The 27,970-nt window shown below is 38.8% G+C and overlaps 1 protein-coding gene across 1 annotated transcript; it reads right to left on the bottom strand.

The window, feature by feature from the left end:
- Positions 1 to 645: 645 nt before the first annotated feature.
- Positions 646 to 23,512, bottom strand: LOC125231843. Its single transcript, XM_048137422.1, has 10 exons — positions 23,081 to 23,512; positions 19,885 to 19,962; positions 15,712 to 15,878; positions 15,257 to 15,464; positions 14,563 to 14,750; positions 12,030 to 12,174; positions 10,521 to 10,709; positions 9,342 to 9,466; positions 8,477 to 8,641; positions 646 to 1,055 (listed from the first exon to the last, which is right to left on the bottom strand). Exons 1-10 carry the CDS (start codon positions 23,483 to 23,485, stop codon positions 716 to 718), a joined length of 2,010 nt encoding a protein of 669 aa, XP_047993379.1. The 5' UTR covers positions 23,486 to 23,512; the 3' UTR covers positions 646 to 715.
- Between the last annotated feature and the right edge of the window lie 4,458 nt (positions 23,513 to 27,970).

Raw genomic sequence — 27,970 nt, 5'->3', positions numbered from 1 at the left:
TTATAGAAAATTAATAATTTATCGTTCTTCCTGCGGGATGCATCCAGTTAGAAACGAAAGCAGTTTTAAAAGCAATGGTTTACTGTTCATTTTATTTAGTTTGTTAACATATAGTTTTATGGATTCATCGCATGGCGTAATGTACCAAACCTAACCTAGCTTGATATTCTGGAGTATTTGAATGAAATAAATGTGAATTAACATTTTAGGCGACAAAATACAGGAAATTATTCATAAATTTTATTCGAAAATTCTTTCTGGCGTGGATAGATACCCATATTTAACGGATCCGTATTATCCGTTTTATCCGGATCCTATGAGACCTCGGATCCGGATCTCAAATTCAACGGATATCCGGATAATTCGGATATCCGGATATCCGGATCTCAAACCCTATATACGGTTTTACGGGATATTTTTATGTTTCATCAAACTCTGGGACAAAATTTTGAGTTGTGGGTCAATAAATACTGATCAACTTTTTCTATGTCCTATGTTATTGCCTATAATATACCTACAAAATACAAATAATTTATTAAGAAAAACATAATTGTACAGTTGTTACTCTTAAAGACTAAGAAAAATAAGGGATGATTTATAATGAACAACTACTCTATCGCTCTTCGAAATAAAACGTCATTTTGATAGCGAATACTTATTATATTTATGATTTAATTCTAACACTATCCATGCATTACTGCATAAACATACTTAATCAAACATTATAAGACTTACTAGCTAAAACCACTAGCCTTTTCGCGTCCACCGTATGATTCGAAGAAGGCTCTATAATAGGCATTGAAGATAGTTCCCCTTGTTCACGTTCCAAATTTTCCTTTTTGACATTTTCTTGATCTTCATAACCAGCATTACTAAAGCTATTAACATTATCTAGATCCGTAATACAGTCTTTATTGTAAAAGTTTTCAATCTGTATGTCATTAGAAACGCGTATATCTGCAATGTCCGTTTGTGGCGTGATACTATCTATGCTGTTGTAAATATGTCTTCCGTCTTCAATATGCAGGTCATAGTTTTGAGGCATTGAATTAAATCTGTAAAGAGGAAAATAATTGAGTGTACAGAAACCAAATGTGGACTAACGCCATTTTCTCGTCCTTGTTTTTAATAAAACATTTAGATTATACTACCAGACCAGCTAAAGTGACTATTGTTTTTCAATCCTTACTGAATCATTCTCGACAGTCAGAAATAAAACTTTGTTCTTCCAGATTCGCTGCGAAAAATTTTAGTTTTCGTGTTCAAGAAGTATTGAGTTAGATAAATATAGTAAACTAGCTTTTACCCGCGGCTTTGCTGTCGTTAAATTCTAAAATTGCGGAATGCTCCATACACATTTTAGGGACTTGGGGGTTAGAAAGAGTCTTCAACTACCTCCACTTAAAAGATCACGTCAATAGGCTAGTTTCCTACAAGTCAAATCAGCTGCTTTTTAAGAACTGTCAAAACGATTTGCTAATAGCAGCGTTTTACCTTACAATAAAACGCATATTAAGCGAAATACCTTATTTGAAGCCTATTTAATATATTGAGAGACAGCGATACTGCTTGTAGATGCGTAGCGGTTCACAGCAGGTACCTACAGCTGAACACCTGTAAACAACTTGCAACTCCAGTTTTACGATTCAGGTTTCCCCTTCCACCAGGCGACCCGTGCCGTAGGGACGGCAACGATGTTTCATCATTGGTTCTCAAAATATTAATTTAACCGAAGTTGCAATATACCACTTACCAAACGGTTGCATCATTTATGAATTCAAATGTGAAATGAAATAAAGACGTATCTTCGAAACTGAATAGTCTAAAAATGTTGTTTACTAGCAGCGAACAACAAATACCCTCAAATGGAAAAATAAATGTGCCTTGGTTTATTGCAACTGAGTGTTGTAGCCACAGGCGTAGTTAAAAATATAGGCTTCAAATAAGGTATTTCGCTTAATATGCGTTTTATTGTAAGGTAAAACGCTGCTATTAAGCTTCTGTACCGTTATTTGAAGCCTATTTAATATATTGAGACGTGTCTGTATTCGCCTGGTGGTCAAGAAACGCCAATGTGATTAATTGAATCGCCAATGGAAATAACAACTTCAAGTGCACTTCACACATCAGATACCTTGTGTACCTATATGGAGGAATGTGAATTGCAGCTGACAGCAGCTGCAGTGACTGAATTGATAAGTGCACAGTGACCTATTTTTCTATTGTAATTTATTATTCGTCGGTAAGGAAAGTTTGAAACATTTTTAAATTTTATGTATATACCTATTATGTATATACCCATAATGATATTAAAATGAATTATGAAAAACCTGTTACTTTTTTATTTCATCCCCCTAACAAGGTCAGGTCATGACTTATGTTTACGTTTATTTCATTATAATATTCAATTTAATACACTTAGTATGTTTTTAATGTTTTGACCCCGACTCTGCAATTGCCAGTAAGTAGGGTTATTGCAGTATCATTAGGTACTTTTAGGGTATAAGCGAAAAACTTAAGTTTTGGATTGTGTGTCAAATTCCTCGCAACTCGTTTATCTCTTTTCAGTATCATAGAATAATCGACATGACATAGGTACATTATATTGATATATTGATTTGCATGACATGATATTATTACATATGATATTATAGAAAACAGTTAAGGAACTGATCCATTCATTAATGCCTTATCCAAATAGTCACTATTTATTTCCGGCAATTACAGCATTACATAATAGACAGTGAATATTATAATTACTGCCTTATGGCTATGACATGGCAAAATTTGGTAGCGAAGAAAAATTTCGCTCAATCGGCTACAACTTTAACACTAATGTGCGCAGCTATTGAAAACCTTAATACCCATGGTATGACTAATGTTCCGACAACCATGGTTCTTTCGTAATGTACTTAATTCGTTTTATGAAATCTAATTTTAGTAATTTTCCCGAGCATTCTAGTATGCCGGAAATATTCTTGGCCTCTTGGGTATAACCCATACTGAACCTATGTGTAACGTGGTTCCAATTTTATTAACGGAAATAATAATCTGGGCACGTTTGGTAAGTGCTAAAAAAAAATAATCTAATCATTCTAAAAAGTCTTATTATCATATATTGAGGATAAGCACACTTGTGAATTTTTCATCATTGAAAACTCCTAAGCATAAGATACTCTTTTGGTAAACGAATCTATCATCCAGGAAGGAAGTGTAAGTATATCAAGTAACAAGACTATTGAGGCTTTGTATAAGTATAACTTAGTCATTCGTTATACATTATGAGTATAAGTATTAAGGTCATTGAATCCATGTATGAATACAGTCCTAAACAAAGTACCTCCTGTGCAATTGGTAGTAGTGGTACTACAATAGTTCAACTTTTAATTGCCTTGGTTAACAGGCTACAACTTAACCTTAGACTTTTTGTCTGGAGAGTTCTCTCCCAGTTCCCTAATATTTTTTGTTAGTTATTTACCCAATATGTATGTACTTTCTGTTAAGCCAAGGATTGGCATAGGCTAACAACGCCTAGGCGGCTAGACGCACATGTGCGAAGCGTTTTATTTGTAATTTGTACACATGTTAAGCCAATGCTGATGATAGAATTTTCTTCGTATATAAATGCCTTTTTGTTTTGGGTAACCATGCAGCTTATGAAAGCGCAAGATGTTACAATCAAATATTTTTCTCCTTAAGGATACGTATGTATGCGGCTAAGACCCGTGATTTTCGTTGGAAGCATAAAGATATATAATCATTCCATTATATGGCATGACGTAGCCTTCTGGTTTTGTAATGAAGAATATGATATTGAGGTTAAGGTACCTAGATCTATAGTTCCGAGATCTGAGGTCCAAACAAAATTTTGAGACACTCATCAAACCCCATGGGTCATGGGCTTATTCGGCATAGCTTTAAAATTGTTTTGACGGTCCATCTTTATATGAGTATTAAAATCATTTTGAAAAATCATTTTGATGTGTCAAGTACTTATCTTGCAAAATATTGTTACCAAAAACAATGATTAGGTATGAGAAATAGTTTTCCGAATACCCCATGAATGTGATATATTTATTAACCATAGAGGTTACTTTATTTAAAAAACAGATTAAAAGCTGTAATATGACAGCGTTTTAAGTTTGTAGTTGGGTTTATTAACCCGTACATTTCATCACTTCTTACGTAGGTGTCCTTTTCCCCTCTTTTATTTTTAAAAACGTGTTATGGCGGTAATCTTAACCTAAAACTCATAATTTAAATACGTATTGTTTCATTCGGACTAAATAATGAGTAGACGAGTCACCCCGTGCTACTTTATGAGGATGTGAACACATTTTAATGTAATAGTTCTTTGTAACATTGGTTCAGGTCGTTCCTGGAGCCTCAAAATATGTAATAACATATCACAACTGCATTCTTACATAGCGAAAAACTATGCAAAAATGTTTGCTATTTCATCCACATAGCCAATTCCTTAAAATGTGTTCAGCCCACGTGGGCTTAACTGAACAAATTAATGACCTAAAACAGTCCAAAGCAATCTGATCTTTAGATTATTGGCCTCATGTGGCGCCGGAGCGGCCAGCGGGCTAGATAACTATTTGATTAAAATAATAGAATAAATAACCCATTTAAGATGTTTGGGAAACGGTTAATATCCTGAACCAAAGAATACTGCGGCCTTGATATGCATCAACACTATCAACAGGTTTACTTAAATGATTAAATGACCTCAAATCCCATTTTAAAACCTAAATAAGTAGGCTGATAAAACCGTGGTTAATTTTGAATATTATCGTGTCAACTCACTCCGCGTCAGCGTGAGCTAGGTGTTTCAAACGTCGTTAACGACAAAGATAAAATATGTAGTAGATAACTATATAGTGGAAAAAGTTTCCACAAAAAAAGAAACCACGTTTATCAAGTCGCCAGCAATAACTGTGATAATCTTTTTAGTCTTCACCAGACTCATCATCATCCTCCTTGCGTTATCCCGGCATTGGCCCCGGCCTGTAAAGGCCTGGGGTCCGCTTTGACAAGTCTTCTCGAGACTATTTAATGATTACTGGGAAGTGATTCCGCAGTAGAAATATATAACCCCTGTCAAAATGACTTTGTAATTAACAAAGTAAGCACTTGGTACTAAGCTTAGGAGGCGTTATCATATTGTGTTGTTTCCTCCATCACACGTAAGTTTCAAAATGCCTTGCGTAGGCCGACAAAAACCGCTTTAGAACCATGCTAATTGTATTATACCTATTATACCACATCTGCTTGATCTGCTTGTGACGCAGGATATGTAAACACGCGCCTTGCGAAGGCGGCAGGTTTTCAGCAGGCTAAATAAACTATTTAATCGCCTTGCGCAGGCAGAAAATTGAGTCACGAAAATTGCAAGCCTTGCGCAGACTGCAAAATTTTCAGCTGTCTTAACAATCATATTATTCACACACCTTGCGCAGGCGGTTAATATGAAAATGGGAAGATGCACGTCTTGCGCAGACGGCTGGTTTTTATCTAGATAAATAGTAATACTCATAAGCCTTAATAAGCGGGAAATTTATTATCGGTACCAAAATAAATAGACATTGGGGAATCTATTTTGCCAAAAACTGAGGAAGGCTTGTACTATGGTAGCAAGGCGACATATTACTCTTATTATAGACATATGTATACTTAAATACATAATAACACAACCGTAACTCGGGAAAAAATGGACGTAGTAAAAGGAAAAAGATCCAATTCATATAAACATAATTATTTGAATATAATCTCAACGTAAAAAGGGAAAAGCCATTCAAATAAAAGGCTATTTTCAGAGGATGGCTCTCTTTCGTTCAACTACGTCCCACTATTTGTGTGCATCACACAAACATATTCCCATACTGGGATTCGAACCCAGAACCATCTTAGGCTCTGCAGACAGGGTCACTGCCTACTGTGTTAGACTAGTGCTTTTACACCGTCTTAACACTTGATATTTTTTCCACTAATGCCTGCTTCCACAGAATAATAATTATTATACTAGCCTTTAATATCCTTAAGCGGACTATACACAAAATAAAAACATACTGGTTGTAAATTTCTTCACACCTTGCGCAGGTAAGAAGTTTTTAGTAAGCTAGTGCAATGATGCACCCTTTTACTCTGCTTACGCAGCAGCCAAGTAATCAAATTAATCAAATACGCTCGCCTTGCGTTATTAAACGCTATTATTATAGTTAAGGATTAAAGAGTGACTCTCTCGTATGCGGATTTTCTCAATTATCTTTAACCGGAACTTATATTTGGTAATTAATACAACTCTCCACATACCTGAGTTTCACTTTGTAATCCTTTACTTCCACTGGCAAGCGGCTTAGATTTGATTAAGGCATAAGAACATTACCGAACTACATTTTTCAGAGGTATCCCTGACGATACCGTACTGTGCATTTAAAATTGCCCATATTTATTTACGGAACATTTTTCGGATTACACAAACATGTTCCCCAAAGACGCTAATGATATAGGTTTGTTAGTTACCTTTCTTTAGAGCGGAAAGTCGATTTTAAGGCACACAGGGATCGGATATAAAAGCCAACATGATACTTAGAATCAATAAATATTTATTGACGCCCTTGCCAAGTCCGGCAGCTATAGGCTTTAACTTTCGACTTTTGATCTATTTCTGAATTCCGTTACAGAATATCGATCTATTTAAAGAGATTGTAAAGGAATTTTATCCCGCAGCACAGTACCTACCACAATGGGCACGCACGGAAATTATCAGGTCACAGCACAGGCTCATCTTCGGCCGCAAGGCAAAACAAACACTAATCGCGTCAATTACGACTTTAATTAGGACTGTTTTAGTCTCAAAGAGGACAAGGAGATCATTTTTCAACTTTTACTTTCTTGACCTGTTCCGTGCTTAAGACGAATCGATTCACTGAAAAAAAAATAACTGAAAAAAGAAATAAAAAATCGCTTACTTACGCGACACGCTGCGCTCAAAGTGAATCGATCAGGTGCTCAGCTTCTAAAACATTTAATTTATAAACGAACGGTAAAACCGTTTTCTAAAACGATATTTTTGATTAAACTTACAAAAAATTCCAAGAATTAAAGAATTCTAAGAATTTTTTGTAGTGAACCGAACGTTCCGACAAACAGAACGCCAATGATGAAACATCGTTGCCGTCCCTACGGCACGGGTCGCCTGGTGGAAGGGGAAACCTGAATCGTAAAACTGGAGTTGCAAGTTGTTTACAGGTGTTCAGCTGTAGGTACCTGCTGTGAACCGCTACGCATCTACAAGCAGTATCGCTGTCTCTCAATATATTAAATAGGCTTCAAATAACGGTACAGAAGCTTAATATGGAATTACTATGAAATACTGAGGAGTAACCTCACGGTCAATTAATTTACTTTATATCTTTCTCTTTAACTTATTCAATAGAAATTATGTTTAAACATAACTACTGTCCATATTTCTCTTCTCATTATGTGGTGCTTTATTTCGTGCACTGCATAAAATATTTTTCCCCTCACTAGCTCGGAAACACGTGTTTTGTCCTTTAATACCAGCGGGTAAAAACGCATTTTATCCACTAGTGGGTAAAGTAATTTGACCTTGAATAAAGTCAAATTAACTGCTTTAAAATTGATAAAAGTAGGTGAATCTAATAATAAAGATGATTTACCACCTGTGGAACTACTGGAAACAGTGATAAACGCATTTTTTTGCGTTGTAGTTTCCTCGCTATAGTGAGGGGAAAAGTTTTGTGTTACACTCGGGTGCAAATGTATTTTATTTCTCGTGTGTTAAAAAACTCGCAAGTTCAGGATTCTATTCTCGAACCACTCGCTTCGCTCGTGGTTCAACTATAGAATCCTTTCCCTTGCTCGTTTTTCAATTCCACACTCGGCGTTAAAATACAACTTTGCCCCCTTGTATAACAAATAACTATTTCCCCTCACTAGCTCTGAAACACGTGTTTTGTCCTTTAATACCAGCGGGTAAAAACGCATTTTATCCACTAGTGGTTAAAGTAATTTGACCTTGAATAAAGTCAAATTAACTGCTTTAAAATTGATAAAAGTAGGTGAATCTAGTAATAAAGATGATTTACCACCTGTGGAACTACTGGAAGCAGTGATAAACGCATTTTTTGCGTTGTAGTTTCCTCGCTATAGTGAGGGGAAAAGTTTTGTGTTACACTCGGGTGCAAATGTATTTTACTTCTCGTGTGTTAAAAAACTCGCAAGTTCAGGATTCTACGCTCGTGGTTCAACTATAGAATCCTTTCACTTGCTCGTTTTTCAATTCCACACTCGGCGTTAAAATACAACTTTGCCCCCTTGTATAACAAATAACTATTATTTCAAGTTCTTATAGGAAACTAGCCTACTCGTCGCTCCTTTTTACCGTGAAAGACGGACAAACAGACACACACACTTTCCCATTTATAATATTAGTATGGATACTAACTGTTCCTTCTGCATGCAATAATCCTCTATATTTTGAGCCCTCATACGCCGTATGGCTGCCGTCTCCCGCCTGTAGGTGACCGTGTCGCTCTGAACCGGTGAGATTATCGTCTCATGCCGTTCTTGTTCTTGCTGATCCCTTTTAGAAGACTCGGTCGACCAATTGCTAGAACAAAGTATGATCAAAGATAATTTATAATATAGGATTTAGAGGTACAATCTTCATACTAAGAATCGTACCTCGATTTTTTAGCGCCACCTATTAAACACTATCATTAAATACTACTCTGATGATGCCTATAATTTTTTTTTTAAATGTGTATTGACGTGATATCATGATATTAAAATAAAGAAGCATGTCATTTGTTCTTATAAAATAAAAACTCGCAAAAATATTTGGAGAAAATATGAATTTGGCCACTTCCAGGCTGCGAAACAGCGCCATCTAGTTTTGAGCCTAAAAGGCCCATACATTTCAGATACGCTTTTTTGTGTGGGCTTTCTCTGTCCCGTATTAATTATATCGTCCTTGGTATGACGAAAATTTACATCTTACGAAAATCTTACTTCTAGGACAGACAGCCAAGAGCCCAAAACACCATAGAAAATGTTATTACCTATTTTGTATTTGGGGTTATTTGTTAGTGCATATAGTCATTAAGCTCAGTTGTATAGTGTTCCAATCTACTGGTACCTTCTTCGGATTTGCTTCCAAAAATACTAAGGGCCAGTTGCATCAACCACATTTGACAGACACCATCGTCACGCAGCACACGTCTATGGAACTTCCCATACAATAAAATTTAACGAATGCTTTAACGGTGACAGACGATTTGATGCAACCGGCCCTTAGTATTGGTACTTACCTGTATTTCTCCCACGAAATATTGTTAGTCTTCTTCAAAATATTCCGCTTCGAAGACCTCTGTGATTGGCGATTAGCTCTCCACCATAAAATGTCTCGTCCATCCAGGGGGCATACTTCTTTAATCTGGAAAGTCAAATTATGTAACTGAATGATCAGGCCCCGTAGCCCCCAACGTAAAAAAAGGCCCCGTAGCCGAATGGCATTTCTGCGAAACGAAACGCCATCGAAACGACGCAGAAATGTAGTCTGGCTCTGTCGCGCCAATACGCAAGAGCGATAGAGGTAGATAGCGTTTGTGCATTCGGCTACGCACACTGAATTATTTTATCTACCCTTAGAAGGCACCGATCTTCGAACAACACCGGAATTCAAAGCACATGCCTAAACATGTCCATTTCCTTTTCTTTTCATCTCGCAAAAAATGGCAGAATAATGATGATACGGTAAGACATCGCATGGACCCCGTACAGAAAGCTAAGATTGTCAAATTCTGCAAAATACAAACGTTACTGTTGGTAGTTACTTAGTTAATATTTAAGTCCTCAAAGTTGTGATCATAGCTATAGAATATAGACATGATTGTACTGTATCATAGCGTAGCTTACTGTTAGTTGCATGATAGAAATAAATACTTAAGTAATTATACCTTAAAATTATTTGCGACAATAAATTACTTTTTTTTTTAATAAGTCTAAATTTTTTATCTGTGGTCGCTTTTTCTCTCTCCTCTTTCTTGTTTGGTTGGAGTAGTACCTACATTGTGTATTAAGGGCAGAAAGTGAAGGATTAAGAACGAGAGGCTTTTTGTAGATAGTTGTAGTAGTTGTTTTAATAACTCGGGCGGCTGAAGGATTACAAATCCTTCAGCCGCCCGTGATATACACACAATGTTTTTAATCATACTCGTGAAGGAATAACCAAATTTTAAACTAAATGTATTGAAATACCTACGCTGACATTTCGAACATTCGTCCGCCATCTTGTAATTTTTGACAGGTCGTGGAAGGCCCCCAGGTATTCACTTTACCGCCCTAGGGCGGTAAAACAGCTCATTACGTATCAGTATGCAGGCATGTAATAACACCGTTTACGAGCGTGATGAAAAATACAATATACTTAATTATGCAACTCGTTACCTAGATATTGTGATACCTGTGTGAATAGATATTGGTCTTACCTTATAAACAGCGACACCTGACAGAAACAGGCAGGCAATGTTAATGAGTGTGAGACACAACGACACTAGCCCAAGAATAGCCAGTTCAGTAGGAGCGTCGTTACTGTAGTAAGATGACTTCACTATTCCGGTGAAATTCTGGTCGTCGGCGAATATCAGGTGAACTAAAGCCATCGCCCACAAGAGTCCCTGGGAAGGAGGAAATTTAAGTAATATTTTGGGCTTACAAACGGCTAATACTACTATAAATTAGAATTACACAAAAACCGTTCATTAACTTCTGCTGAATGAGAGCCAACAATTTGCCAGACAAATGAATTGGGGTCATAATATTGAAATGAAATGAAATGAAATCAGTTAACTTTTGTCATCTTTTGTGGAACAGCTGTGGACTACGCTGTGCAAAATAAGTTACTAAATAGGTATGTAAGTTTAAGTGTTGCATCACAAAAGTTAACGGCGGTGTAGATTGGTGGAGGCAACTATTTTAAGTGTGGTGCTACAAGGTTTACGAATTGGTGTATTGACGAATAACTAGCTAGCAACACACTGCCGGGAATCGGCCCGTTGCTGTCCTGAATACTTACAGCACATCTCGGACACTGGCGATCAAATATATGAAAGAGGCGCGTTCCTAGCCTAGCACAGATTCTAAGCTCGTGTAGGTTACTATGCTTGTATGAGTGAGATATGACAGGTCGACTGTTCGCGTTTTTGACAGGCGGTAACTATGAGGTAACCGAGCGCGGGTGGGCGGCACTTTCAGCGGGGAGCAGAAGTGGCCATACTGTACGATAATACTCTTTTTTCTACTCCCGTACTGTTATTCGTGAGTTACAAGGTCGTGCATAGAACTTTAAAACCCTACATAAAAGATTTCAGGACAAGTCTATCTAGTCTATACCCTGAAAACATTTAGTAGCAGTAGCACAATATAGCTGTTACAGTTCAGTAAATACATTGCTACCAACTTAACAAACCAATTCGCAGAGTCGAGACTCCTTCGTTTTCTGCTGCGTTCATTGGCGACGCGTCGAATCGCATTCAAATGTATGAGAACTCGATTCAACTCGGCTCGATTCGTCTTAGTGGCCAGGCTTCAAAGAACCATACCATAGACAGTTTTATTTTCATGTTTGCACTCAAACTGCATATTCAAAATGGTAGGCGGTCCACTAGATAACTAAGATGACTGAAAGTAGGTATTTGTTGAATTTATAATTTTCTTTCAAAATAAGTGCTTGGTCGTAGAAAAAGTATTGTATGCAACGGTGTTTAACTGAGTCAAAAAATGCTCGTGGCGTCTTTATTAACAATTTTCGGCTTCGCCTCAAATTGTTACCCACGCCACTCACCTTTTTTGACCTCTTTTAACCACCAGTTGCATAAAATACTATATTATACTGTGGTGCTACAATGTTTACGAATGGAAGATTTACGTATTGACGATAGCTAGCCACACACTGCCCGGAATTAGCCCGTTGCTAAATCCTCAATGCTAATACTTACAGCGTTGACTGCAGGTGGCAGGAGAGACAGAGAGATAGCCACGCCGACCAATGAAGCGGTGTATTCCCCAAGTACGGCTAGTGCCACTCCAGCTCCACTCGGTATGGCAACCAACACGCCTACCCACAGTGAACGGATCTCACATCTGTAACAAAAAAGCCGTGCTTAATCTACAGATCAGTGTTCCAGTCTTTTTTCTATGTGTGCACTGCTGCCATGGCAGCAGATACTGTATGATGGGTAGCGGCCATATTTGCCCGGATATAAGCAACAGTGGAGCCAGCGACAGAAGCAACATGAGCGATGGCCATCGCTAAGCGATGGACTCGGTTCTTAAAGTATCATAGTAAAAGAGTTATATTATGTTTTACAAGGGGGCAAAGGTATTTTTTAACCGCACGTGACAATATTGATACCCGAGCAAGCGAAAGATTCCAATATTAAAGCGCGAGCGTAGCGAGTGGATAAAATTGCAATTTTGCTATGGTGTGGTTGGTGTGGTGAAAAAACATTTAATTAAAAACTATTTATCACTGCTCTAGGTCAATGCGCGTTTAGGGAAACGATCGTGATGCATGCTTGGCGTACCATGTATCTAGGAAGTGGAATTGAGCTTTGATCCGTTGGCAAGTTGGCAGGATGTTCATGGATTGACTGAGAAAATTGGAGGGAGTGAGCGTGAGAAAAAATCTTGTTAGACTGACCAACTTGCAAGATGTGACTCTAGCAAGCAACCTATCTCTTTCGCTATGTCGGTTTACTACTACACCTATTTTTGAATAGGTTTATTTCCCGTGATTTAGAAAAAGTAACGATTGGTTCCATTGTTTTTGTTTCTCCAGAAATATTAAAACTTTAAAACGCCTTTTGAGCTTCAGCTGAACATCCTCAAAAACCGCCTCTTCAGAAGATAATCTAAATTGAATTGACAACGTAACACAATACCTTTTATCCAATAATACTCGATCAAAAACAGACAATACAACCGACTTGAATTAGGATGAATTACACTCCAGCGAACAAAGCAACATCTTTTGCGGAATTTTGATAATTTCCTTTTCGGATTCTCAAATGCTTCCAAGCAAAAGGGATGTTGTGATAATACTCGTACCTCCTACCTAGGAACGGTCAAAGAAACTGAAATTCTCCGTTATCCCAACGTAGGTACTTCAACATAACTGGATTTAAAAAAGAAAATAATTATAAGGACTGGAATGAAAGAAGATTTTTTACTACCTATAAACTAGGAATTTGTTGTATGCAGGGGTGAAAAGTCGATCTAATAGCAAGGTTTTATCCCTAGGAAAACCATTTTGTTTGATATTTTACTCGCAAATCTCGGTCACGCAGATATTAAACTTTATAAAAGATGTCTGACATATTCATTCTTGGCTGATCGGATTAGGCTACTTGCCAGGCAAAGGTCCCAAACACAAGATTAAGTAGGTACATAATTAAGTAAGTACTGATGACTTCATTTTCATTATAAAAGTACCTATGTACTACTAGCACTTATAATATTTAAAATAAAGTAGGATGATGACGGAGTTTTATTAAATTCCTCTCGACAATGCAAATTTGAAGGTTAAGTTGTTACGTCAACATGGTGCATTATGCATGAAGATGAGGTCGATTCGAGGACAATGATGTTAACTTTCTTCCAGTAAAGCATTCTTTGAAATACCCTAATATATACGTACGTACGGTACGTAATGTAGCCTATTTGAGTAATAAAATAATGTCGTAATGGAACGAGCGACCGAAATTTTTACATTACTTAGGCCCACTTGCACCAACCACTTAACTCAGGTTTAGAAAGTAGGCTGTCATCTGTCAAATTCCATATAAAATGGTGGGTTAACCCTCCATTTTCGTTGGTGCAAGTGCCCTTACCTGTTACACGCGGCTGCTTAGGGGCACATCCCGGCAATTTCGGTGTTTGCAACATAAACTCTGAAAGGTTTGTTTGTCCGACAAAAACTATAATAAATTTGATCTAACTTAAATGAGGTGGAAAAATATAATATTGTGGATATGGATTTTGAGGATACAGAAATCAAGACATGATGCTCAAGTCGTTTGAAATCTTAAAACGGTCGAACTTGCTTCAATGCGAGTGTAGATATAAAGAGCACAAAGTGTATCCATACTAATATTATAAAGGGAAAGTGTGTGTGTCTGTTTGTTTGTCCGTCTTTCACGGCAAAACGGAGCGACGAATTGACGTGATTTTTTTAAAGTGGAAATAGTTAAAGGGATGGAGAGTGACATAGGATAGTTTTTGTCTTCTTCTAACCCACCATTTCCCTAAAATGGGGGGTGGAAGTTTGTATGAAGCCTTCCGCAATTTTCGAATTTAACGCGAGAATTTAAAGCTGGTAGTGTATAAAGTGTATATGTGACATTATCTGGGTAAAGGGACCTTATTGGCGATGGCGCTTACAGCGTTATGAGCGATGTTCGTGTACAAATACGACGCCATCGACAATAAGGTCCCTTTACCCAGATAATGTCACATATATGCTACACTTACCTGGACATGATCTCTTGCGTAAGCCAGTCGCCAACACCGTAGCTTTCGTGCACAGCGGAGAGCGTAAGGCCGAAGATGAACCCCACAACCAGCGCAAGGAAGAGCCCGAGCAGTTCATGTAGCACGCCCATCTGCTGCAGTGAGCGGTCGCGGACGGCTGTTCCAAGCGTAGCTGCTGTGACCGGACCCTGAGGACAATCATAGTATTTATGAGTCTGTGGGGATATTCACATGTGGGCCATTTTTTTCAAAGTTGTCTCAGAATCACGAGGTCTTTCGATCCTCATAGGAGAAAAAAAATGTCCCAAGATTTCCATACATTTTTCAAACCTTCCATTCCGTTACCGACGTACAAAATGTATGAAAAAATGGTAACGGAATGGGAAAAAACCTCAGGACACTTTTTTCTCCTATCAGGATTGAAGGAGCTCGCGATTCTGAGTGGGAACCACATAAAAATTTCCAAATAAAAAAAAAGTGGGGTGGACAACTTTGAAAAAATGGCCCGTATGTACTATCAGCTGCAAAATTGCATGGAGAAATTATGAATGTATTTATTGGTAAATTCGCCATGCACTTTTGCAGCAGATAGTACCTACATGTGCAACATTAACACAGCCAATTGAAGGTCAGCGTCAGCGTGGCTTCTGCTCGGACGTCGTGAGAGAGTCAACCAAAAGTAAAGCTAACTTACCATGAGTGGCGAAATAAGCATACTGGCCACTATTATGACAGTGGAGTTCTCGGCTAGACCAATGGCTGCCACGAAGGCAGCCACTAGCAGCAGGAACAGCCAATCGAAGGTCAACGTGGCTTCTGCTCGGACTTCGTGGAGGACTTGGGCCAGGTTCGTGCGAGCGCGGACTGATGAGGAGAAACGGGACCAGGCGGAGGCGTCGGCACTGTAAGTTGAGGATTTTTTAAAGGTTTACGTTTTGAAAAGAGCTATTAGTGAGTAGGTATGGTTTTGTAGTCTTATGTAAAAATGTCTGACAACAAACGGATTAATAATTATAAAAACAACAACAAGTGCAAACTGACAAGTACCTAATGTGGGCTATCTTTCAGTGATTAAACGATTAAAGAGAACTTTATAAGAATACATGAGGCATGAATGTTTTTTTTCATGAATATGTAAAATATGCAAACCTTTTAAACTCTTCATAGCCACCTCTCAGCAGATCAGTATCGGCTTTTAAATGCAGCGCACAAGGCACCAAGCTCACGGAGGACTGGAAACGGGAGCCGATGCCGAATTTCGCCAGAACCTGGAGGAGCTCTTCGCATAAGTCGCTGGAGTCCAAAGAAAATAGCACCTGAAGATAGAAATATTTAAGTACAAATGTGATTTATTTTTGATATGATTTTCTTGATTAGTTATTTATATCCGAGCGCCCAAAGTCTTCAAATACATCTGAATCGCACTCTTGATAATGGAAGACCTTGTCTGTCTGAATGGTTACCACAACTAACCCCAAGGTTTGTCGTTTTACAAAAGCTACTGCCATCTGACTTTCCAACCCAGATGGCAAAGATTTAAGCGCAGTCCGGTTTCCTTCACTGAACAACGACTGGCAAATATCATAATGAGATTTCGTGTATAATTTACGAATAACTCTGAATCCGCGATCTCCGAATTGAAAGTCTTACCGCTAGGGAACCACCGCTTGGGGTATCATTACACAAAACGGGAACAATGAAACAATGCGGCACTGAACATTACAGCTCTGTTAATGTCATCAGTTCATTACTATTTAACCCAGTGCATCGTCAGGGCAATTTTAGACCGTCTAGTCTTACTTGAGCTTCTCTTGTTTTTACTGTATATTTCCATTTACCATTTTTACATCTTTAAAATTTTTTATCTTTAGGTATCACTCATCTGTGATACAGAATGAGGACACATTTGGGAATATGAAAATGAAATATTTATTTTTCAAGTAGGCATATTACAATGCGCATATGAACGTCAAATAAATCTATGTGTGTCTGGTTTAGTTACAATCTAGATGAGTAGGTACGAGGTAGGTACATACAATTACATACGAGAAAAATAGGATTAAAGCGTCTACAGACACACACAGGCTAGCAAAAAAGATTAGAAACTATTTAATAGGGGCACCACCGTCTATTAAAACGACATGTAAGCCATTTTGCATGTGGCAACTATTGAAACACTTTTGTATAAATAAATAAAATATTATAGGACATTCTTACACAGATTGACTGAGTCCCACGGTAAGCTCAAGAAGGCTTATGTTGTGGGTACTCAGACAACGATACATATACATAATATATAACTACTTATAAACACATAGAAAATATACATGACTCAGGAACAAATATATGTGCTCATCACACAAATAAATGCCCTTACCGGGATTCGAACACAGGACCGCGGCTTAGCAGGCGGGGTCACTACCAACTACGCCAGACCGGTCGTCTAATAGAGACTAGAGTATAGGAGTATGGGAATAGTAAGTGTTGCTATGATGAAAAAATCTATTTCATAAAAATTCAAGCTCTACAGACACAAACATTCATGGCTTGGCTACCGTAAGCAAGCAATGTTAATATTGTCATCCATTGTTGGAACAAGAAAGTAGTAAAGGCCGACTGATCGGCAAACATTTAAGACCACCGGGTCTTTATGACGCCGTTTAAATGCCGAGCACGTGCTATATTGCTTTGGCGAGAGGATAAAAACTACCCATATAACCATAATCGGTCGCCGTTCCTACGCAAATCCTCCTATTTTGTGTACACACAGGTCTTCGGGTCTCAATGCTTAGTCGCAGTACGGTCGACGTTTAGTCGCGGCGACCCAAATGGGGACGATTGGTAACAGGCACAAATGGTCACAGAAGTGACAGAAGTGTGCACTACGCGTGCACACATTGTTACCGTTTGGCGACTACTTTCCCAAAATCATTCGTTCATTTCATTCTTTTCAAATGGCGACTGTCAGAGACGTTAAAGTAAAAAAGAAATAAAATCATTTGACATTAAAATGTAATGGCGTAAGAATTTGTTAAAGATAAATATTGTTTGCATTTGTAATATAATGTGGGCTAATTACCATGGCCAATTAAATTGCTCGAGTGATTTCATAAAATAAGTCTAAATTTATCAACGCGCCATCAATTTACCTCAGTTTAACCAGTAATAATATTATTGACTACTCGGTGTTTGCGTGTTATGTATATTGATTGGTGAAGTTTTAGTGCTCCGGTGCATATACTATACTGAAATAATAAAAATAATGTCTAGAAAACCAATAAAGTTGTTAAAATATGGATTAAGACGGTAATATTCCATGTAAAAAACAGTCGCCAAACGGTCACCAAACGGTCGACAAACGGTCGCAAAATGGTCGCAGCGTACACGCGTGACCGAAAGCAGTGAATATTTATTATATTTTCAAAATGGCTTCTTGTATTAATTTTTTCCAGGTATCCTCAAACTTTATAAACAATTAAATATGCCGTCGTACTCAGTTGCCCTCACTAAAGAAGATTAAAAAAAAATTGTAACGTGCGTACCGAGCTGCTGGGTTGTAAAGGATCGGGGATCATATTATTATGGTCTTCTATAGAGCAACTAGTATTTTGCGGCATTTCACAATTGACACTTGTTGAAGTAGTCGTCATTAATATTACTATCAACACTAATTTCAGCGATCTGTACTTCTTTTGTCAAGATTTTTGTATAGATAAGTGTCTACAAATTTGTAATGTTAAAAAGACATAAATAAAACGTAGTAGAGTAAATAATGTGTTTTTTTTGTAACCCAAACAAAATACTTGTAGATACGAGTGCGGAAAAGAGGAAAATCGATACGAGTAGCGATAAATTAATACACGAACGAAGGGAGTGTTTTAAATCGACACAAGTTGTGAATGTCCTTTTCGCACGTGTATCGTACGACGATTTTCAGTACCTAAATCTAAGCTAAGAGTTTCGACCAGACAAGAAATGAATCATTGCTTGATTTGCTCGCACTACTTACTGCGTTAAAAAAAGCAGCATCTGTACTGAAAAAAACTATCATTGCGCAACAGAAATTCTATTAATATCACAGTAAATACTCTATTTCATTTGATTCCTACTTTTATTGTGTAAAGCAACACTACACTTCATTTTTATCAATAAGAATTAAAAATTATATATTTAATACATTAAGTAACTATAAAGTGCTTATCTATTTGTATTATCATTCTGCACTTTTCTTAACTTTCCCACATTTCTATAAAATGTCGAAGAGTGCTTAAATGGTCGTCGTCGTTTATTATTATTTAATTCGCTCATATTTAAATGATTCAAAGCAACCAGTCCACAACTTCACAAGACAGTTTGAGAAACCTTCGTATTTCAGATTGTCATTTGCGGATACAGTGGTTTAGGAGCAGTTCGGTAATCAGACCTACACATGTGTGTACAAATTCTGTCAATGTCACTGTCAGAAACCGTTCTGACAGTGACAATGACAGCCACAAATTCGTCCACATGTTGTTACCGTTATGTGTGCAAACGTCGACTAATAAAGTGTCGTTAAAAGTCATTCTGACAGTGACATTGACAGCCACAAATTCGTACACATTTTGTTACCGTAACGAGTGCACACGACGACTACATTTTGTTATTGTATCAATACGGTCGCATTGTTTGCACGACGTTACCACGCGTTATGTCACATTTGACAGTTAGTTACTGATTTGAAGATTTTGCGACTGAAATGGTTGTATGGGTAGTCCAAAATAGAATAGGATGGGAATGGTTCTGACTCCATTTGTTTTAAACACCGAAGTTCGGACAGATAACACCCTAAAAACTATGATATTTGGGCCACTTTTTTTTAAAGTTGTCCGCTTCTCTTTTTTTGTAACATGGGTATTTTTACGCGATTCATGTCCGAAGACTTCCATTAATTTTTCAAACCTTGCATTTCATTACCGCCATACAAATTGTATATATGGCGGTAACGGATTGGAAAACAACCTTGGGACACTTTTTTTCTCCTAAGTATTAGGATTGAAAGAGCTCGCGATTCTGAGTGGAAACCACATAAAAAATTCCAATTCCAAAAAAGTGAGGTGGAAAACTTTGAAAATGTGGCCCATTTCATAGTGGGTAATTTTTTTCTACCGGACTAGTGTTAGCCTTGGGTTATGCTTTCGTACCGATGAACTTTTGTAAAGTCAGCTGTCTCTCTGTCGTGTCGATTTAAAACGCTCCCTTCGGTCGTGTTTTAATTTATCACCACTCGTATCAAACTTCCTATTTTCCGCACATGTATAAATGTACATACCTACTATTGCTTACCTGCCAGTACTTATCTCCTCGAGTTGATGTCCATGTGGCGTTATCAATGCCAAGCTGCGTGATAACCTCGGACAGAATCTGCGAAAATTATGTTTTAAATTTAATAAACATTGCTTAATGATACTCGTATTTACTCGTATGAAGCGTGTATAAGCGCTGGTGGCCCAAAGGTAAGAGCGTGCGACTTTCAATCCGGAGGTCGCCGGTTCGAACCCCGGCTCGTACCAATGAGTTTTTCGGAACTTATGTGCGAAATGTCATTTGATATTTGCCAGTCGCTTTTCGGTGACGGAAAACATCGTGAGGAAACCGGACTAATTCCAATAAGGCCTTGTTACCCTTCGGGTTGGAAGGTCAGATGGCAGTTGCTTTCTTAAAACTATTGCCTATGCCAAATCTTGGGATTAGTTGTCAAAGCGGACCCCAGGCTCCCATGAGCCGCGGCGAATGCCGAGAAAACGCAAGGTAGGATGATGACTCGTATTTGATCGTATCAACACTATCAACAGTCGAAGCAAAGTAAGTATTATTACCTAGGATAATTTGTATTGACATATGCATAGGATAATTTGTATTGCACATATGCTATTTAGTATTGACACATGCATGACTTAGCCTTAACCTAGATGTAAACATAAAAGTACCTACGAGTACTTAAAGTCAAATTTTCGTCGTACTTTCGATATGCGACAGTTTGTTTTAATACTACACGGTGGCAATCACGCATACTGACCGCCTGGTACGAGTAGTAAGCACACCCATATCTTATGGACGCTAGAGGCATGCGCGTTGCTAACCCTTTAGAAATAATTACACTCCTTGAAGAACCTCTTTAGATTCTCAGGAAGACCTCGGGAGTTCTTCATACGATGGAAAACCAGGCCGCATTATGTAATATCTAATATACTATGGAAAACGCCAGATGGCAACACAGGTATTGATTGCAGTCGATTGTCGAGCCTAATTGGGGCGAGGCATGACTAAAACGAGGCTAGCGGAAGGCGCCACGCTTGCCGGCTACTCCAGACTCAAGTGTTTGTTTTGACGTTTCGTAAATTGGTTAAGTTTCTTAACTTGTGTATGTTTTTGTTTTCATTGGACCGTTGTACGCGACTACGGCTAACTTTGTCAGTTTGTATCATTTGTATTGACGGTTTTACTCTCATGCGGACCTCTTAGGTGTAGCTCTTAGCTTTAGGCTCCTTTACTCGTATATTTTACCAATCTGTCCACAAGCGTTAGAGGTCTTCTAAATGTTATTGTATTGTTAATGTTCATGGTAATCATTCCTTATCATGGTGATTAGTCTGCTAATTGTGGTTGGTGCAAAATGATGGTTGATGCACGCCCATTATCATTACATGCGCTCAGGCACCGATTTATTGTAGATAGCCCAACTTTTGCAAGTGTTATGATAACTTCATAATTTTATAGAAGCTCAATGTTCATTTTATTTATGTGATGATGATGATGATGATGTATTCCTATTATCCCTCACTAGGGATATAGGGCTCTTAGAAGAATCTTCCACTTTTCACGATTCTGGGCGCCTGCTTCCAAATCCTTCCAGCCTAGTCCACTTGCGCCAGCCTCCTTCTCCACTGACCGCCTCCACGTGGTACAAGGCCGTCCTGACCGTCGTCTACCGCCAGGTGATTGCCAGCAGAGACCCTGCTTGGACAGGTGGATGTCTGCTCTGCGTAGCACGTGCCCTATCCATTTTACTTATGTATTTAAACTATACAGGGTGCAATCGTTAAGTGTAGCCAGGCGATAATTCCGCAAATAAAATAGATATCGGAAAACTTACGATTGCGAAAAAGCGTTATGCATCAGTGAGTAATGCATTAAGTAATAGCTTTTTAAAGTAGTAATATTAATAACCACAAAATTTAAATTAAAAAAAAAACCCCCGACCGCGACATAGTGGACCGCTTTTCATTGAACATGGCTAATAACACTCCTGACTAATTCAGCTTTCAAACAAAAAAAAACTAAATCTAAATCGGTTCATCCGTTCGGGAGCTACGTTGCCACAGACAGACACACACACAAACAGATAGACAGACAGACAGACAAACACTTATAACGCCCCGTCGTTTTTGCGTCGTGGGTTAAAAATAGCTGAATCTTAGCATGATCTTTCTCTAGTAGTCATCATCATCATCATCAGCCCGCTACAGTCCACTGCTGGACATAGGCCTCCCCCAAGGTACGCCACAGAGCCCGGTCTGCTGCTTATGCATCCAGTTTCCGCCAGCCGCAAATCATCCCGCCATCTAGCCAGAGGGCGTCCCACACTACGTTTACCAAGTGCTCTAGTAGTTCTCTAGTAGTATGCGCCAGGTATTGTAGGTAATTCCAGTCTGTTGTAATAATTCAGTATATGTATAGGTAGGTAAGTATCTTTTGTGTAAAACAACAAGTATTTAGATCCACTTTTCCACTGACTGCCTCATAATATGTTGTTTGCAGAAAACATAGCGATTATAATAAACGTTCTTAAGAGTCCGTAGCAAGCTACACCGATACGACCGATTTTGACATCCCCGAGGGTGTGTGTTATTTTAAACGTCAAACTTCTATACAATTTTTGACATACCTACTTATACTCTTCGTCTACGTCTTAAGACGCAACAGGCTGAGTCAATTCTCATTCAAACACTTGACTATTTCCTCCCTGGGGGGTTACCATGACGTGCTAAAGCCGTTCAGTTTAGGTTGAGAGAGAGGGACGATATCGATAGTATTTATACTATTTATACTTTCGCGATTTTATTCCGTCGCGTAATTTAACTTCAACAGCGCTCGAAACACACTTGGACGCATCTCTCTTTTCCAGGAAGCGATGCGCTACTGAGGTTACAGGGTGGCCCAAGGTGAGTCCTAAGGTCACCTTGTACCGTACTGGAATCTCACCATATTTAATGAATCAACGGTTGTATTCACGTTATAATACCGCTACTGCTGCGACATGTTTCGAGCCAATTTTGGAGGCCCATCTTCAGGCATATAGGAGTGCTCGCGGCGGCTAGACTCCGAGCACTGACCTGAATATTTGTAGTAGTAGTAGTAGTTACTCTTTAATGTACAAAAACACATTAAAAATAACATACATTGAGATGTGAAGCACAAAGGCAAGCGGAAGGCGAGGCGGATTTGAATGTCTCACGAAATTTTAACGTATCTAACTCACCATCTCAAGAGGAGTGTCCCAATGGAAAGCAGCCAGTACATCCGTGATGGCAAGAGGCCGTGAAATCCGCAGTTTCCTCTTCCTCATCCTTACAGCCTGCTTCACTCTCCAAGACTTCCTATCGAACTGGCTCCCCACATCCCACTTGTAGCTCTCATTCAACATATTATCACTTTTAGACTTCATTAACCCGTTCTCACTACGATTCAAACACTCCATCGACTTGCCACTTTTTAACCCATTCTCCCCGTACGTATAAGATTCGAACGCTAAATTCCCGAATTTTTTGTTTTTCTTTAGCTCACGAATTATTTTTGAGGTGTGCTCGTATTTTTTCTCTCTGACCCTCAAGTCTTCTTCGTATTCTTTAGAAGGTACGTTGACGATAAAAAGCACCCCCGCCATTAGAAAGGAAAACACTCTATGTAAATGTAACTTAGCGGTCGACTTTCGACCGATTACGTCAATCAAATTTGATTAATTGAAATAAATTTTTATTAAATAACACTTGAAGAATTATATTTTTATTTATTTTTCCAATATAAAGACACGGTAATATTGTGCTGTTCTTGTGAGCAGTCTTAACCAACTGTCTAAAATGGAAGTGACATAGCATTGTCTTGTATTATACTAGTAGTTATGGCATTACATTACGAAACGTCACGCTTAAGTGCAACGGTGGAAAATACTTAACAATTGGAATTGTTTAGGATGTTAGCTAAGAAAAATTGAATAAGCTCTACAAGGACTTTTGGCCTTGAGATTCTGCAGTGTAGGATATTAAAGTTTAACTAAGGACGGCAGTACTGGCAATCGAACCTGCCGAGTATGTAAAGTTAAGTTGAGCAGGAGGCACAACGACTGGTGCTGCCCTCGGCTGGTTCTATGTTAAGTCTAATGAAGTCGAATTAGTTCCAACGGCCAGCATTACGGTTTGACATGTCCATAAGATTACGTATATTTGTGACAATAAGCGCCACTCCTTTACGCAATTGCCAATTGATAGAATCTTTCGCTTAGTTCAAGATTCAATAAAGTCAGTATACACCCTCGCCGTAAATGTGTCATTTTACTTGTCGTAAACATTTAACAGGAAATGGGCGATGTGTTTTTCCTTTAATTGCGTAGGTACTGCATTTAACGTGATTTAACTGCAGTTTTTTTTTACTTTACGTATTTAACTGAATTGAATGTAGGTAGATCTACCATGAACATGATTTTGTTTTTTTTTTCTAATATCTACACATGCTTGTGCATAAGCGTAGTAAATTATATGTAACTAGCTTTTACCCGCGGCTTCGCCCGCGTAATAAAAGTATTCTTATTGAAACGTTTACAAAAAATAAGATTTTCATTTGGATCCGTAGGTTTCTTTGTAGGTACATCTGTCCGCGATTATTTCGATTAAGGTAAAGCGGGGCAATTCTCGACTGGAGGGCCATTGTAACTGATCTATTTGCTGTACGGTCCGGTTTTGGCTGACTGTACCTTACACATATTAATATTGTTTTAAAAGAAATTCTTGCAATGATTGTAGAATTGTTACACAGCGACCACAGCGTAGGTGCGAATATGTATGTATTTTACCTATATAAATATTTATACTGGGGAAACTTCATACAACCCACATAGCCAGTATCTCGACGCTATGGTCGGTAGGGTAAAAAGTACTTCCTTGCATTATCGCTTACAATTTTTTCCATTTTGCTTATACTTATTGCAAACGTAAACATATAAAAGGCAAGCAAACAACGATCTTCTTACAGCACATTGAATGTAATAGTTTACGGATGCAGGATACTCGCCGATGCCTACTTACTAATACCTTCCCACTGGGCCACCTGCATTTTACACTGCCTAAATATCGATTGCCGACCGATTATTCCGACCCCAATCCCTATTCTTATCCCCGTCCCTATCTCTATCTTTGTCCCCGTCCCCGTTCCGTCCCTGTCCCCGTCCCTCCCCTATCCCTATCCCCGTCCCCGTCCCCTATTTTTATCCCTATTTCTATCCCTATCCCTATCCCGATCCCGATCCCGATCCCTATCCCTATCCCTATCCCTATCCCCACCCCTACCCCTACCCCCCCTACCCCTACCCCTACCCCTACCCCTACCCCTACCCCTACCCCTACCCCTACCCCTACCCCCTATCCCTATCCCTATCCCTTATCCCAATCCCTATCCCTATCCCTATCCATATCCCTATCCCTATCCCTATCCCTATCCCTATCCCTATCCCTATCCCTATCCCTATCCCTATCCCTATCCCTATCCCTATCCCTATCCCTATCCCTATCCCTATCCCTATCCCTATCCCTATCCATATCCCTATCCCTATCCCTATCCCAATCCCAATCCCTATCCCTATCCCTATCCCTATCCCTATCCCTATCCCAATCCCAATCCCAATGCCTATCCCTAACCCTATCCCTATCCCTATCCCTATCCATATCCCTATCCCTATCCCTATCCCTATCCCTATCCCAATCCCAATTCCAATCCCTATCCCTATCCCTAACCCTATCCCTATCCCTATCCCTATCCCTATCCCTATCCCAATCTCAATCTCAATCCCAATCCCAATCCCAATCCCAATGCCTATGCCTATCCCTATCCATATCCATATCCCTATCCCTATCCCTATCCCTATCCCTATCCCTATCCCAATCCCAATCCCAATCCCAATCCCAATCCCTATCCCTATCCCTATCCCTAACCCTATCCCGTTCCTGTCCCTGTCCCTGTCCCTGACCCTGTCCCTGTCCCTGTCTCTGTCCCTGTCCCTGTCCCTGTCCCTGTCCCTGTCCCTGTCCCTGTCCCTGTCCCTGTCCCTGTCCCTGTCCCTGTCCCTGTCCCTGTCCCTGTCCCTGGCCCTGTCCCTGTCCTTGCTCCTGTCAAATTATCATGCTAGGAGGTGAACTTTGAAAAATCCTTTCTTAGTGCTCCTCTAAGGAACTTCCGTGTCAATTTGAAATCTCTTGAACCAGAAGTAAAGATAAAAATTATGGCTATTTTGGATATTTTAACCCCATTGCACAATAACAGGGGAGAAAATTTCTTTTCCACCTTATTAGATTTAAAAATCGTTGTATTTATCGTGATCAGCGACCCGATAAACCATAAAAACGATACCCATATTGTGTTTTTGACTTTACCCCCTTTGCACCCCTTTAGGGGTCAAATTTTCAAAAAACCTGAAACATGTATTTAGTCATATGTCTTTAGGAATCCTCCTGTGAAGTTTCGAATAAAATAGTCAAACTAATCTTGTTTCCCCATACAAACTTTGAACCCCCATTTCACCCTTTTAAGAGGAGAATTTTGAAAAATCCTTTCTTAGTGCTCCTCTACGCCATATAAGGAACCTATGTGCCAAATTTGAAATCTCTAGGACCAGCGGTTTCGGCTGTGTGTTGATATGTCAATCAGTCAGTCAATATCTTCTTTTATATATTTAAACCCCATTGCACCACAACAGGGGAGAAGGTATTTCACTTCCGCCTCGTTAGATTTTAAAAAACGTTGTATTTATCGTGATCAGCGACCCGATAAACCATAAAAACGATACCCATATTGATTTTTTGACTTTATCACCCCTTTTCACCCTTTTAGGGGTTAAATTTTCAAAAAACCTGAAACACGTATTCAGTCATATGTCTTAAGGAATCTTCCTGTGAAGTTTCGAATAAAATAGTCAAACTAATCTTGTTTCCCCATACAAACTTTGAACCCCCATTTGACCTCCTTAGGAGGTGAATTTTGGAAAATCCTTTCTTAGTGCTCCTCTACACTATATAAGGAACCTACGTGCCAAATTTGAAATCTCTAGGACCAGCGGTTTCGGCTGTGTGTTGATATGTCAGTCAGTCAGTCAATATCTTCTTTTATATATTTTTTTGATATTTAAACCCCATTGCACCACAACAGGGGAGAAGGTATTTCACTTCCGCCTCGTTAGATTTTAAAAACGTTGTATTTATCGTGATCAGCGACCCGATAAACCATAAAAACGATACCCATATTGATTTTTTGACTTTATCACCCCCTTTTCACCCTTTTAGGGGTTAAATTTTCAAAAAACCTGAAACACGTATTCAGTCATATGTCTTAAGGAATCTTCCTGTGAAGTTTCGAATAAAATAGTCAAACTAATCTTGTTTCCCCATACAAACTTTGAACCCCCATTTGACCCCCTTAGGAGATGAATTTTGGAAAATCCTTTCTTAGTGCTCCTTTACACTATATAAGGAACCTACGTGCCAAATTTGAAATCTCTAGGACCAGCGGTTTCGGCTGTGCGTTGATATGTCAGTCAGTCAGTCAGTCAGTCAGTCAGCTTCTTCTTTTATATATTTAGATATCTGCATGATAATAAGGTAATAAGATTCTGCATGCAGTGTATCCAATCAATACTGATATTATAAATGGCAAAGTGTGTGTGTCTGTTTGTTTGTCCGTCTTTCACGACAAAGCGGAGCGACAAACTGACGAGATTTTTTTAGTAGAGATAGTTGAAGGGATGGAGAGTGTCACAGCTACTTTTTGTCTCTTTCTAACAACCCACTTCCCTACAATGGGGGGTGGAAGTTTGTATGAAGCATTCCGTAATTTTAGAATTTTATGCGAGCGAAGTCTCGGGAAAAAGCTAGTTTATTATAATTGTGGCATCAAAGTTAACCGCTCGTAGTAAGATATAGTTGACATTGACTTGTACGGGACGCCTCGTAGACTTTATATTTCTAATATTTTAGCCAACTTTAGCTACATTAGCCAGTTTTATAAATAGTTATTTGTTATACAAGGGAGCAAAGTTGTATTTTAACCGAGTGTGGAATTGCAACACGAACTAGCGAATGGATTCTAGGGTTGAACTACGAGCTAGCGA

The sequence above is a fragment of the Leguminivora glycinivorella genome, chromosome 12 (genome assembly GCF_023078275.1).
Source record: "Leguminivora glycinivorella isolate SPB_JAAS2020 chromosome 12, LegGlyc_1.1, whole genome shotgun sequence".
NCBI classification, from domain to species: Eukaryota; Metazoa; Arthropoda; class Insecta; order Lepidoptera; family Tortricidae; genus Leguminivora; species Leguminivora glycinivorella.
Note: the sequence above shows the minus strand (reverse complement) of the source record. Positions and strands in the feature narration are given on the sequence as shown.